The following is a 15,553-nucleotide window of genomic DNA, read 5'->3' as shown; positions in this document are numbered from 1 at the left end:
AAATTCTTTATAATCCACAAACTAACAAAATAACACTTTACAAAGAGAACTTCTTCAAAAACAAAATGGCAAGTATTGTATATAGCCAAAGGACACCTGCAGCAGTAGCTCGAGAAACTACTGTTTTAAGTGCATAGGAGAGCAGAACTGAAACCTTACCTTTAAGAGTCAAAATTGAATTCCATTTCCAAAGAGTTCTCTTGGCCTTTTATAATATTACACACCTCCAGATAGGTAGTCACTAATAACTTCAGATTATTTCTATTTATTCTGTAAATGTGGGGTACAATTCTTCTAAAGGGTATAGAAAGTGACATCAGACATCCCTTTAGTGCTCACTCCAATAAACACAACTTAGAAAAGTCCTTTTGCCTTCTTCAGATTAACCTGCTTCCAAGATGGCAGTGCATTGTACTCTTCTCTTGTCATCTCTAACGCAACCTGCATTTAAAATGAGAGGATATGCCATTAGTAAAAACACTTACAAGTAGCAAAACTGCCAGATGACTTCGCAGCATGCTTAGACATACATGCAGAGAGCAACAGTGCACTTATTCTCTCCTTACCTCAAAGTCCTCATCTGAAAGATAAATTTCCAGCTTCAGTGGATCAACTCCCTCAGGCAGAGGCCTAGCTAAAAGATCTGCTAACGGATACACTGTTTTACAGAGCTTGGCCAGCACGTCCTCTACAAGGATTATCTGATTAGAAACGTCAGCATCCTGCAGGGAGAAAAAGAGAACAGAGAACGGGATCACAATGCTGTGACCACCAACCGCTGCCATTGCAGTCTGCAGATGGCGTGGGATCAGCCCGCACTGCCTGGCCCACGGAGCACAACGCTACACATCCAGGTCCGCACGCAGGCCAACAGCCCTGCCCTACAACAATTTCACAGCTAAAACAAGGTCCGCACTAGCAGAAGGACATCCCGTACTCTCAGTTTAAGGCTGAACTCCGCGTTCAGTCACGAAGCCAGCATTTTCCACTAAGGATGGTTGCAGAAGATTTATAAAACAAAATGTCATTTGCCTTGAGATGCCCCTTCACTGAAGGCTTTTAAAGCAGTCACAAGTAATTCAGCTGTGACTCTGCTTCCCAGGTGGGGAAAGTCAATGTTGGAGCTCCTGGAGCCAGCTGATCCTCTCTGGGGCACTCTCTTCAAGCCTGGAGGACAGCCCAGAACTGCATGTTGCTGCCTGCTTCACATGATTGAAACAATTGTTCTGCTGAACTTTAGCATATCTTTTCCTAAAAGATGATTCAGGTAAAACTTTCCTCCTGTTTCTAACAAAAAAGAATATGAGAAGTTACATGAAAAAAACAACCAGGAATGCCTCTGATATCCATGGTCCCAGTCACAATTCAGCTCTATTATTTTTCTCCTGTGCAGACTCCTGAACTGTAGCTTGTAAGTTCATCCTCTGGATTTTGGGGGTTGACAGCACAAACAAGCAATGTTACTGACAACACAAGACACAATAACTAGCAATAGGAAACAGTCTGTGCAATGAAAAGATTTACCATTTCTGTGATCTCTGCGATGTCTTCCCTGTGTTCCCAACTTGGGAACATATTAGTGAAGGTCAGAGGCTCTAGACCAGCATGAATTAGATAGGATTTTGGGGGCTTCTTTACATTTTTTCCTAAGAACAGTCAAATTACAAAGAACAGTCAAAATACAAAGAAAAGAGAAACATCACAAATGGTACTGTATTTTGCAATGTCACCCACTATCCAAAGTTACCTTGTAAGCATGTTTAATCAATTCTTCCTGAAAAGCTGAAGTAGTTTAAGGCAGTTGGAATAAATTTCACCAGGCTTTTTTTAATGTAATATGGCACCTTTTAACATTTTTTTCAGTATTCTTAAATCTACCTTTTACTGTATTGACCACAAAGATCAAACCAGGTATACTGACAATCCCCCCCAGTTACTCCCTCCCCCAATGTATTCTTGTTTTACAAAAATAGAGTCAGAATAGAGTAAGCAGAGTGTGATGGTCTGAAATTAGCCAAATTCAGGTAGGTGAAACCTTCTCGTATGCTCAGCAGAAGTGTCCTGCCAGCAGCAAATAAAGATTAAGCTTGGAGGCTGAGGTGAGAACATTTAAATTGTTCTTAACTTGGGATACTGAAGTCTAACACAATCATTCTGTTATTATGAATAGAAAGGAATGGGATCTGAAAATTAACAGAGGTATTGCAATAGCTGGATGGCAATTACTGATGATTTTTAAAGACTGTCCTGCTTCTTCAAAACATGTATGTGTGCACACTGTATAGGGCATGGACATAACCCTGCCTAGCAGTAATGCCGTATTAGATTAACTGCTTAAAGTCATTATGCCCAGTACTGGTGAAAAAAGGCCCTACTGGTTGAATGAGCTCATTCCCCAAGGACTCAAAAGCACTGATAAACTCCAAATATTATTGGAAAGAGATAGACAGGCAGTCAGGGACTGGGAGGAGCTATCATTCAAAACAATGTTATACCTTTATCTTACTTGGATTCAAACAACCCTGTCTATCAAATCTTCCTTTCAGATAGGCAGTGGAAAAGCTGAAGATGTTGCAAAGTCCAGCATCAGGTGAAACTAACAGAGCAACATGACACCACCTCACCTCTGAGGGGGGTAGCTTCCCTAAAAACTGCTTCTTGAAAAATTCTGTTATTCCCTACATTCACTCTGATAGCATCTTTAATGCACTAAGATTTCGTCCAGAGCGTATAAATCCATTACAAAAGACCCCATTTTTGACTGCAGTCTCTGCCAGCACTTGATGTGTGTGGGCTGTCAGGCAGGAGGGTCTAAAAGCACACAGCCCCCTCCTCCCGATTGCAGAGGAGCACCCAGGGAACTGATGCAACGCCTGTGCTGAATGCAGACGGAGAGCCTGGCTGGACAGCAGTGTTCCGTTAGGTTTGCGAAACCTGGACATTACAGGTTTGGCTTTACATCAGGTGTTAGGAGCAAACTGATTAGAGAGACTATCTTCACACAAAACACTGAATACTAGAGATAAAAGCCCTGTGGAGTAGTCTAACAAAGGTATTAGAGTGCGAGTGCTTTAACTATACAATTTAGACTGGAAATTTATCATTCGCATATTTGATTTTAAGTCTTCTCTTCCACATATTTTCACGGTGGTTTATTTGTTCATTCTACCACGAATGATTGAACAAGAACTTAAAAACTTTGCATTTAAAAAATGGTTGAATCTGCTCTAGTTGCGCTGCTCCACTCTCAGTAATTCAGCCAAGAAATAAAAGGAGAGTGGCATTTGCTAATGTTCCAGAATAGGTAAGATGAATTTGTATGTGGAGACCATTTTCATTGCATGAACTCTGCCCTCAGCACAAGCTGATCTCCTTGCTAGGAATCATTGAAGGGCAAACCAGATTCTTCCCTCTCCTCGCGGTCTGCAGCTCAGCTCTCCAGACTGCTGATTTAGCAGATAAAACCACAGAAAAACTTCCAAGACATTTTGACAAGTTAAATAAGATTTATGCACAAGGAGAACTGCTAGGCATATTCAAGGGATATCCAGAGTTGCTAATCAATCTCTTTCATACCATCATGTAGTTACACACTGCAAGCCATAAAAAGAAAAAAAAAAGGAGGGGTGGGGGTGGGGAGAGACATAGATGAGGAAAGAAATGGAAAGAGAAAAAATAAGACAAAAGTGTTTTAATGCTTCTGATCACTAAACTATATACTGGTAGTCAAAATAATTGCAGAGCATTGGTATCTCTTGAAATTCAATTTCTCCATCTTGTTAAGTTACAACACATAAGAGCTAGTCAGCCCTGACAGCTTGATGCAATGAAATTTTGAAGTGGTTGACAGAATCCCAGATCATGAAAGTGACAGACCACTAGAACAGCATAGCTTAAACAAACTACATAAAAAGTAAAAAACTGCTAAAGAAGTTCACATCAGCTTTAGCATAGAAATAGTACAAGAATAACTGGTCTTTAACAAACTTGCTCTGTACCTCTCCAACCACACAGCCCAAAGTTCTTGAGAACTACCCCATGAAAAAGAGGATAAAAGCCACAGCTGCTGCAAAGTCATGGCCAGTGGTAAAGAAGTGAGCACTCAGCAAAAAAACTTGTCCTATGATACATAAGCTAAACTTCAGACCCCTGAGGACTCACTGAAGAGCTTTCCACTGTGTATCAAACTCGGATGCAGCAAATTCAATCCACTGCAGAAGGTATTAAACCCTCTTCGTATCATCGAACTCGATGAAGTTCAAGAAATCTGGAAAAGTATCCAAACCTTGGCATGTGTATCTGATTCCATCTCTGGTGGGGCCAGAAAACATGATTTTCATTACCAGGAGATTACAGCGCTGCATCAGGAACACCGAGACCGGGATCTTACTTCCATCTCTCTCACTAGCCTGCTAAGCAACTCTGGGCTCACTGCATGGGGCTCTGTTCCTCTGTGCTGACTTTCACTTCTGCTGTGAAGCACATTGTATGAAAAGGTTTCAAAGAAATGCATCTTATCACTCCTTCTGACTTGAGAAAACTGGGGGTGGGGGTGGTGGAGAACAAGTAACTGGCCTCTTTAGGAATTCAGCAGTCGCTGCCAAAGACTTCCAATTACTGCCCTCTCCTTAGCACCCCATCCGGAACAAATGCTGCTGTTTAGCAGGACAGTGCCAGGGACACCAGAGGACGAACAATGCAGAGCAGTAACAGAGGCCAATAAAGGTCATGTTCCAGTGTCTCCACTACTGGTTTTCAGCTGTTGCTTGCCAGGTGTTACCACCTCCTCTCAGTGATACGAGACAACAGAGTAGAAACACACCACTTGCTCCTACTCCTATTTGACCTGCAGATTGGAGAGACTGGCTTATCCTCATAAGGGTAGAATCCAACAGGGGTATTGCTTTCCATCTTCAACTATACAAATGTCTATGGGAGAAGATGACAGCTACCATCAGCTGTGTCACAAGCTGTAAAGTTTATTTGCTACAGAAGAAATCAGTGGCATGGTGAGGTCTCAAGGTCTACAAGCGATACCGCTTTCCTTGCAAGAGGACATAGTTTGCACCAGTTAAGCCCTAGTGACGTATTCACAGTGGGAAACTGCTCTCAACTGACAGAACATGGCTGTTGCTTATGCCCTCTTTCCTGGATGGTAACCCCACACCTTCCTTTATTCATCCTCCATCAGAAGATGCAAGGTCTGTTCCCAGCCTCCCATAACCTTAGATGAAGTGAGAGGAAAGCATTATGGTGTCTCAAGGAAACTCTACTAGTGCAGAAAATAATCTGGTCACTGTACCCTTACATGATCATCAATTGCAGCTTGAATCACTGCACACTGAGTGGCCGTAACTCTTGTAGAAATGAGCACAGAGCCTCAGCTCTGTGTTCCAGCATTTCCAATGGGCACCTGTTTCCACGTGAGACTTACTCTTGATCTTCAAAGTCTTTCCACCTTGCCCACTCAAAATCCAGTTACATCAGCAAACTATCTTCATTCAGTATTTTGATACACAGAAGCTTATGAAAACTAAGAGAAGCTAGACAGAAAGCATTCAGGTTTAAGAGACTGCATTCTCAGAATTCACTTTTAGGGATCTGATGTCTGACCTATTCTTCCACAGTGGGGGCACAGAAGAGAAATAAAGCCTTTCCTCTGAGAATTGAGTCAGCACAGTATCTTGTCAATTTGGGAACAATGCCGTTACTAGACAAATGGTTTGCTAGGAAGAGTGGAGAATGTATTTTCAAATACACGGATGTTTATTAATAATGCTGGAGGAGCACCTGAGTACCTTTCAGTGTGGGAAAGTAAGGCATGGAAAGCTATGACACACTCAGAGCAGCCAGGAACAGCAATCTGTTACCTTTGCAGTACTGGAGCACTGTCTCCATGGCGCATTTCCTGTCTGTAGCCCACCTGATTCGAGCTGATCCAGCAATTTTATTTTCCACAGGCCACCAGCCTTGCCACAGGTACACTTCATGGTGATTGTCAACAAGGAACAGTGCTATGCAGCCAAAAAATAACAAATCCATCATCAGCCACGTATTAGTTCCCGGAATTCCCTAAAGAACCCCAGTCCTACATGCTTGTCAGCATCAGGACAGGATCATTTCAAAGGTTACCAATCCCTTTTGTTATTCATCCAGCTGAACCTCAGCTGAACTCAGATTCTCTGATATAAACAATGTATTTTTATAGCAAGCTTTTGGGATACATGTACGTTTGATTAGTTCTCATCATCTTTACCATGGAAGAATTACTGTTATTGCTTAATGCTGTATAAGCATCACATGCCTACATTTTCCTGCAATAAATCAAGTTAAAAGTGATTACAGTTACTGAATCACTACACAATGCAGGATACAGTGATCTGTTTCCTTGTAACTTAAGTATTTTAAAGCATATACCTGGCTGTGGGGCAGTGTAAAGATCCTCTTGCAAGAATGGCATGGAATTGATGACAGCAGGGTCTCTTGAAGGGTAAACATACTCAGTGGCTGAGAATTCTCCCGATGAACTACTGAGGCTGAACAGGCGGGGGGTGAAATTAAACTTTCCAGGATCTTTAAAGAACAAAAATTAAGATTTCCACTAGAACATGCCAGAGATGAATGTAAAACATAAAAATAAAAAAAAAAATCAGCTTTGAGAGTGATTGTAAATTCTCTGGTTTTTCAAAAATCAAGAAAGACGACCAGATGTCTTGGGGGACTAGCAACAGCTGTGAAGAACTTGAGCTAAAAGGCTGGCTGCCACCACTCTAAATCTGATCTGGCTAGTTACTATCAGCCATTTCATAACTGGTTGTTTTGCAGCTCAAGTGAAGCAAGCCCATCTCAGAGTTTACTTTTTAGCTGACAAATTTTCCACTTGGTAAATCAATCCCCCTGCTACCTTTGTTGGCAGTTTCAGAGCAAAGACTGCACAAGAATGTGTGCAGAACCGCCTCCCAAATCCCTTCAGAAGAGAAGCAAAATGTGTTGGTAACAGTGTTAACTGCTGCTCTGTGCTGCATGAATACAGAGGGGCTGAAGAAGGGGGAAGAGGACAAAATGAAACACTTGGTTTTCCAGCACTTTCATTCTAGAACAGTATAACTTAACTCAGTAGATTTTTGACAGCATCTCTCTGAAGGGATCATCTCAACTACCAAGAAGTTCTTCAAAAGCTTTACATTAAATCTCACAGTACCGTTGATCAGTAAAGTGAGTAATGTGAGTAAATCAGTAAAGTCAGTAAATGTGAGTGCCAAATCCAGAATGCAGGTCTACCTTGCAACATGCAATCATAGGCCTTTCGATCTCTCCTTCCTAATGCGTCCCAGAATCCCAAGGGCTCTGACCCTTCATCACATTCATGTATCGTCACCTTGCTGCTGCTGTGCAGCCCTGCCTCCAGCGGACATCTACAAAACACAAAGACAGAGAGTGAACCCAGCTTTCCTGCCCTGGACACAGCTAACACAAACCTGCTGGCCACTCACATTATTAGAACCCAAAAGCACCCTATAGGCTTGTTGCACACTTCATGTCAACACAGGCTTTTTGAAAATGATGACAAAAATTATCAATAAACAAGATACGGAATTTCAGCAACCATGCTCATACCATTTCTGATCACATACCCAGAGTGGCGGAGATGCTTGCGAGAGCTCTCAGTAGGGTTTCTCACTGCCTGTTTTTGTAACTACTGCTGTCCTCGCATGCTTGCCCAAATTAATTTCCTCTCCTTATTCACAAGGCTTGACTGTGTTTTCCCCACTCCACCGAATCGTCTACCCATCATTCCTCCTCCTTACCGAGCATGCACATGCTGCAGTTGTACTCAGAGGACAGCTTTATTGATTTCAACTTTTCTTTTGAGGCAGAGTACTTTAAGTAAATCAGTAGTCTGTATAAACATCTCCAAAATATAGGTCAGACACTCACTGTTCTTTTATTTTATTGGCTGCTGTTCTTCCTACATCCTTGGTGTGAGATTGTGCTTTGCAGCCATGCCACAGGTAGATAAGAGCTTTATTTATATTGAGGACAATCATGGATGTCCGGGAACGCAGGCTGCTGCAGTGACATGCTACTTCAAGTAAGTTTCCTTCATTGGGAACTTCTCCTCGCACGCAATATAGCCTCCAGTCACCTGGAGCAGACAGGAACAGTGCAGCAGTATTATACAGTCACACGGGATTGAAAATTCAAGACTTCTGCTCTGGAACAGCTGTTCTCATACTGGATGAATTTCACATATCACATGCCTATATCGTCACAGAATAAACTAGCTAAGCATCAGGTTTGGCTAATGCTACTTGAGCAACCCCGTTGCAGAAAAGACACCTTCTGAAACCCTGCTACAAGAGTACAAGTATTAAGAGCTGAAGAGCTTAACAGAGCAGAAGAGTCAAGTTTCAGCTCTGCTTCATACAGGAAGAAAAAAGGGAAACAAATACAGTACTCTTTCTATTCAGCTCCTCTCCCCCTATGCACCATAGGCACAGGAGGTCACATTCAGATGCAAACTGGAACATGTCCAAGCTATACTTGCACTGAAATTCTCCTACCCCAACTGCAGCATTCAAGGAATATGTTGCAAAAAGTAATGAATGGGTAACAAAAGCTTAGAGTCCTCCTTGGAGCAGAAGAGCTGTTCATAAAAATCCTCTTTTGCCCAGACTATGTAGAAAAGAACACACTTTAAAGCAAATGCCACTTTGCTTAATTAAGAAACAACTAGAACAATTTATATGTGTACCAATACAATAAAGTCAGCTTGCTCTAGGGTGACAAAATCCATTCTATGCTCAAAGAAGAAACAAACTACCTTGAAACAAAGCATTGCGAAGCTGCCCCATGGGTTTCATGGCCTTCATTTCCCTTTTCTACAGAGTATGGCAGTTGAGACCTTCACAATAGGTAAAAAAGGATTTTGGGGCAGAAGCTCTTAACTAACAGTAATTTACTTTGTGTGTTTTCTTCTTCCTCTTCCCTTCTTCCAGCATGCACAATCATCCCTCCTTGGAAGCACTGCAGGAAGCATGGCGGTTCTTTCCCTTGAAGCACTTGTACCTGGAAATTGAAAGCACCACTCTTCATTAAAAAACGAAGGAAGTATACAGACTCAGGAAAACTAGTCTCTATGGATTATTAAAAATTACATAGTTACGGCCACACACGAAGATGGCCTTCCTTCTACTTTACAACTGCCGACTATTGTTTCAATTACCGTATACATCGGCATGCAATGGGTTTCATATGTGACCTGCATATTAAAAGAAACCTCTAGCTGGAATCCAACAATCAAGAGTTTCAGAGGATAAGCAATACCAAATAAACTTTAATTTAGATTAGTTTAAACTAACCATTATTTGAACTCTTTACAGGACTGGGCCATCTTGGCTGATTTTCTTTGAAACTATTATGGAGATAACATAGGAACTGAAGTAGATTCAAAATTTGTGGTAAAACTGGTTTATATGACAACCTGCATGTTCTTTGCTCATTAAACATTGCATTGTGATTATGAAACCGATATAGCCAACTGCTAAATCAGCTATGTTGGCACAGAATCCCACACCCTGGATCAAGTGTATTTATGTATCTCCTCTATGAACTCCTGTCTTACTGGTCATGTCTAAACTGCCACTAAAAAACTAATTACAGCATTATCAAGTTACAGAAACTAACTTTAAACCTCCCGTCTTGTATGCTGGTAACAGTCAAGCCACAGCAGAGCCCAACTCTGCCTAAAGACCAAGCAAGCTAGCCTCTCCTCTGTTTGAGGTTCAAACTAGTTGAATCTGCAGTTGCTAGAATCTCTGCAAAACAAGGCAACCTAGTATGTAATTACAAAGTAAACAAATTGAAAATTTCCAACGTATTTTCATGCCTTGGCCTTGCAGAAAGTGCTTCTCCTGTTAGCACTAGGAAGAAGTTGTGTTATCTGAACATGCACTTAAAGTGAAGGCACAAATTTGTTTAACTGTGCTTCACCTATTCCTGCAGGAAGAGGGGAAAAGACATTCTTCAGCCCTTCTCAGAAACACCATCTTTAGAAGCGGGATTTGGGAATGACAATCCATAAAGGAGCTTATGTGTCTCTGGAAGTTGGAATAAAGCCAAAAGTAATTTTGAGGTCTGGCTAGTTGTACTGGCAAGAACACCTTTACTGGAAGAGAGGAGGCAAAAAAGACAGTCCACACCTTCCGTTAGTGGCTGTTTAGGCAGGCAAGTCTTACCAGGACTGCCACCTAGGTCTGCAGGAAGCTTACCTGTGCTCCTCTCTCTTCATCAAGTTCCACTGTCATCAGTGCCGATGTCCCTTTCTCACTCACTGTGGAGTGCCTTCCTTGCCAAAAGAAATACACACATTTCTCTTTTCCAACAGCCCTTACTTGTTGCTCTCCTTTTTGCCTGCTTCCAACTGCAAAACAGAAAGCACATGCTGAAGAAAGTACTTTGGCTCTAAGTTTAAACAGCACGTGGTTTAATCTCATCTGCCAGCTCAGCACTATCCTGTCCAGAACAGGAAAGATAAAATGTCCAGTTGGAGGAACATTAGGTCTCCAAGCCAGTACGTCCCCATGCAAAGTTGGCATTGTCTCATCAGGTGGATGTAAGCCCACAGGCAGAGATGCCTGTGTTGGCCAGAAAATGACATGTAGAAAGAACTGGTACTATCTGGAGAAATAGAACTGACATCACTTGAGCCAATTTGCATGTGAAATGGTATGTCCAGTCATGTTACCAGAAGACTGCATTATGGCTCATTTTCCACATTACACACTGTTCTTTGGCAGCAGGAGAGTAGCTGGCTGCTGAGTGATACTGGAAACAGCAACAGTTGAGAAAGCTACAGGCATAAAAGAAAAGTCTTTCTGGGTAAAGTGATATTAGAAAGGAAAACTACAGAACAAAAGAACACCAAAGCAGTATTTTGCAATCATAAAAAAGTGAGGCTTAGGTAAGCTTTATTTATTTAAATTAACTCAGTATTTCATGTTGATCTGGAAAGTGGGTTAGCAGGAACTTTATTTTTTTTTTTAAAAAAAATAATCAGTATTTAGATGTTATTTTAAGCAAATAATGTTTACAGCAAGTGAAGTTCAACAATTCAACTAGTTATGGAATATTTTACTCTTTCCAATGAATACTGAATAAACAGATATAATTAAATCAAAGATTTAATAAACCCCAAGAGATTTAACCCAGATTATTAAAGGAATATTAAGACTTCGTCCTTGATTAGAGCAGTGCTGAGCAGCATCCAACTGAAATACTTAGGAGAAATCATCCTAGTTTTTTCAAGTTGAGAATACTCAATCCACTAGTCACTTCTAAAATTTATTGTTTTCATTCTTATGTGTACATTCAGCCCACAAAAGTACAGCCTCCTACATAAAAATTTATTCTGTTTTGGAATGATGGAATATATTTTCATCCATGTGGATTAGGAGTCTGTTTACAGTTCAGTATTACTGTTACCCACCTCTCTCAAGACTTACAAGCTTTTGTATTTTTCTTGGATTTACCAGTATCTGAACTCAATGATCCTGAATAAGACCTACCTACATTTTTTGGCTAAAAGTCTGAAACTGTATAGCTGTTAAGACTGCTTTCAACCAATTTTAATATTTTCCTATTTGGAACAATCATTTTTAGACTATTTCTATTTTACTTACCACAAAAGCCACCTATTCTTAGTTTAGTGCTAGAAGGTAGAGTTCCAATAAGCATACCAAAGCTGACGGATTCTCAACATTTTACCTGCTCTCAGGCTCTTTGTCAGAATGCTGCTAAAGTTTTCCACTTGAGACTGAAACCCATAGCAAAGGGTTTCTAAAAACAGCAAAAAGGACAGCAAGGGCAATGCATTGGCAAGGGTTTTTCCTGTCATTGTTACTGTTCTCCATTACCCAGCAAAGGCTTTCCTTGATGCTAAGCCTACCTCTCTTGCAAGACATTCAGACCACTGTCATTAGTCCAGCTGCCTAGTTACTTTGATGTTAAGCTGTGGGCACAATTCTGGCTTATTGAGCTGTCCTGTGAACACGTACAACACCACTGTTGGGTAAAAGGAGAGATGGACAGTATTACATTTGATGTCTGAAAAATAACTACAGCTTTTTTTTTTAATGCTTTTTTTAAAAACAAAATAAAATAGTAAGCTCTACTCTTAATGGCCTAGGAAGGCTAAAGTAGCACTTCTAACCTTTAAAACAGTTTCACATCTGAGGAAATCTAGGTCTGGATCTCACCACCAACAGCGGCAGGTTTAGCTGCACTTCTCCATGTTTCAGCAGGATGAAATGGAATTGTTCACTAACCTGTGGTGCTCACCATGTACTTCCACTTCACCACATACGTGTCTCCTTCATGGAACTGCCCTATGCTTTGCTTAGGCAGTCTACTATAATCGAATTCCAGGATGTGCCAGACATCCACAGATGCAGTGATAATTTCAAACTGCCTCCCATCTTCTCCTTCGACAAGTCCATAGCCCCGGCCAATATTCATTCCATCCAAGACTGTGCCTACAGTTGTTTGGGGCACAGCTACCATTAGCATGACATCATATGGTTTAGAGTCAGATCTGGATTCTTCCTGTCAAAAAACACAGAAGAGATTTCTTTGAGCATAGCTTTTTTCTTCTTGCCACACAGTTCCACCCAAACAGTTTGACTCCTGCATATTTCAGTACTCTGACATCTTGTCATCATTTGCTGCATTGTCAAAGCCACCTTGGTAGTGTTCATTGAGCTGATACTAATATAAAGCAACTCGGTGGGTTCACTGTAGGTGGTGATGTTCTGACCCCTAGGTCAAAGCCTGCCAGATAAAGAAAGTGCTCTGGTTCCTTGAGAACAAACTTCCCTGGCTTCCATCCCAGCTAAGTCATGTAGTTTGAAATACCTAGCATGCTTATTATATGCACCTTCTGGTGAAGGGATTCACTAGAATTCTTCTCATTGAGTTTCTTCAGCTCTGTCCAATCAAGAAATTTTTCTTTGAACAGTATGGTCTCGTTATGTTCTGTGAGTCTGCCAAACACAGCCCAGTCTGGGCGTCCTTGCCCCTTTCTGTACAAGAGAACAAATGAAAAAAAATATAATTAAATACTGAAATAAGGGCAAGAAAAATAAATTTCTGCAATGAGACCAAACTCCAGTTTTGATACCTGGGTATGAGGGGATTGCATTCTCCTGGGTCCAGAGGATTTATGTCACAATTGGAGTAGTCAAAGGTGCCATTCCACAAGTGTTTTGCCAGCTGGAATGCCACTTTTCTTTGTGCTAAAGTAACTTCCTTTCCATGCCATACATATACTTCACTGCCAAAATCAAACACTAGCACCTAAAAACAAAACCAAAAAAACAACTTACCATTAGGTTAGGTGATACTCTGATCCTCCAGTTTCCTCGTACTGCAAGCTAGCAGCGTGCTGAACACAAACTCCTCCAAATATCTGAGCTTCTGCAGTGACACTAACAACTAGCACTGCACTGCAAGTAAAGCCAGGGCAGTGGTCTGCACTGTGATGTTTAATTGTTGAGGATGACTGGAAGCAAGTATGGGGAATACTATGAGGTGTACCTTTAGGTGGTAGCTAGGTCACTAGCAGATTAGAGGTCTTGCTACCAGAAACCTGATTCTTTTGCATGATCAATTGCTGTCCGTTAGAGCAGCTTTCGTTTAGACCTACGCTTTGTCCTGCAGCCGGGGAAGGCTGACAGAACTTACGGTGTGGGTAACTGGCTCAGCAAACAGGCAGCAGCTTGAATACTTTCAAGAAAATGCATTGTGTCTTTATTTTGGAAATCTGCTCTCATTTCTACTTAGATGGGTGAAATGGTTGTTTGAAAAGGAAAAGTCTGCTAAGGATAGAAATAAAAATGCTTGAATGAGAAAACAGGTTTTTATTTTGTTTTGTTTTTCCAAAGTGCTACCTGTTTTGCACTTTCATGACTTTGGAGTGAGCCACTGTTGACAAAAAGATTTACACTTTCCAAAATAATATTTCACTTTAAAGATAACATGATCTTATTTCTTGAGACCTGCACCACACTCTAGCCAGCAATGTGTTTAGAAGCTTTTCAGAAACACAGAGGACCCAAGTTTCAGTAAGCCTTTCCATGAGCATTTGCAGTTACTGAAAGTTGTTACCAGCTGTACGTTCCTGCACTTACCACAGGAGCAGTAAGTGTCACGATACCTCTTTTGGTTGCAGCAGGGTACATTTTGGCACCTTTCCCCAGTAGTCATCCTCAGGAATGAGTTTATCTTCTACAAGGCGGTAAATGCAATTTGTTTCTATTATTGCAGCTTCATACATTTCATCTTCTTCAGGACTTCCAGCAGCTTAAGGAAAAGATTGGCAAAAATAATAAAAAATTTGAACAACCAACTATCTTTACTAAAGAGAACCAACTCAACTAATTTACTGTGATAAAACATCAAACACTGTAACTGTAAGAATGCTTACACTGGTAATTTGTCTGTCCACCAAGGAGTTTCCAGAAGTCTTTGGCTGCATGGGTGTGGGTATTTATTCCTTCTTCTATAGTCTGTATATAAGAAGCTCTACAGCCAAGTTCCCTCTTTGTCTGAATTAAAGTTGCAAGTTCTGAAGCCTAAGAGATTAACAGTTATCTGAACAGGATTGCTTAAGTCTTGTGCATATTATTAATACTTGTGCATATCTTGTTCAGGGAGAAGGCAAAAGTAGACAGGATATAATAGAGCAAATAGCAGGAGAAATGGTTATTATTTGTTGCACTAAATAAACAGACACTAAAGAAAATGTTACAGAAATATATTCATTCTTTCATTTGCCTTCAAACAAGACTCGATCTTAATGAACATGGGAATAAAAGGGACATCCTGCAATTCAGACTATTTTTTGTTTGAGTACAAATCTGTTTCCTGAGGATATCCTCTTTTCTCTTGCAGCTTCACAGCCTACACACTCCTATGTCAGCTTTCATTCAGTGTACAGGCTAAAACATATTTACAGGAATCACGCGTATCTACCTGTCACTGACTATCAGTTACACATCACTTTTTGAGACAACTGGTACCAAGGCTCAATTACATCAGAGACATGTACTATGACAGTTCTAAAAATAAATAGTAAAAAAACCAACTAGTACTAACCTTTGCTTTTTCTATGACATTTGCAAACTCTCCTACCCATAAGAAACAGAAATGTGGAGTTAACAACAGGAAACAGTCTCCACTGTTCAGTGACGAGGCCCTTGGTTCAACTAATCTTGTTTGAACATGTCTTCTTCCTAAAGAAAAAACAAAGCTAATTATATTCCTTTGACTACTGCTATCAGATGCCTAGATCTAATTTGTTTTGAATGAAATACAAACAATCCCAGCACATTTAGCAAAAATATATGGAAACAGACTATTCCAGAAGAACTAAAAGACTACTACTGTGGAAAAAGGCTTTACTCACAAGAAGCAAACAAACAAACAAAAACGTTGCCTCCTATCAACTAATATTTCTATTATTTCCTGTTCTTGCTTTAACAACTTTGTGTCCTTC

General features: G+C 40.7%; 1 protein-coding gene across 2 annotated transcripts in view; it reads right to left on the bottom strand.

Moving 5' to 3' along the window:
- Positions 1-353: 353 nt before the first annotated feature.
- Positions 354-15,553, bottom strand: part of SVIL (supervillin) — a 105,826-nt gene continuing 90,626 nt past the window's right edge. For both annotated transcript variants that reach the window (XM_086466384.1, XM_086466383.1), the window contains 15 exons: positions 15,154-15,290; positions 14,483-14,630; positions 14,213-14,358; positions 13,178-13,353; positions 12,935-13,079; positions 12,327-12,603; positions 10,272-10,423; positions 8,964-9,069; positions 7,939-8,146; positions 7,282-7,415; positions 6,418-6,573; positions 5,871-6,014; positions 1,525-1,646; positions 567-722; positions 354-441 (listed from right to left, as the gene is read on the bottom strand). In XM_086466384.1, the coding sequence (XP_086322510.1) occupies positions 355-441; positions 567-722; positions 1,525-1,646; positions 5,871-6,014; positions 6,418-6,573; positions 7,282-7,415; positions 7,939-8,146; positions 8,964-9,069; positions 10,272-10,423; positions 12,327-12,603; positions 12,935-13,079; positions 13,178-13,353; positions 14,213-14,358; positions 14,483-14,630; positions 15,154-15,290 (2,294 nt within the window). In that variant the 3' untranslated portion in view covers position 354. The remainder of the gene's footprint in view (positions 442-566; positions 723-1,524; positions 1,647-5,870; positions 6,015-6,417; positions 6,574-7,281; positions 7,416-7,938; positions 8,147-8,963; positions 9,070-10,271; positions 10,424-12,326; positions 12,604-12,934; positions 13,080-13,177; positions 13,354-14,212; positions 14,359-14,482; positions 14,631-15,153; positions 15,291-15,553) is intronic.

This window comes from Leptosomus discolor, chromosome 6 (genome assembly GCF_034619465.1).
Source record: "Leptosomus discolor isolate bLepDis1 chromosome 6, bLepDis1.hap2, whole genome shotgun sequence".
Lineage (NCBI taxonomy): Eukaryota > Metazoa > Chordata > Aves > Leptosomiformes > Leptosomidae > Leptosomus > Leptosomus discolor.
Note: the sequence above shows the minus strand (reverse complement) of the source record. Positions and strands in the feature narration are given on the sequence as shown.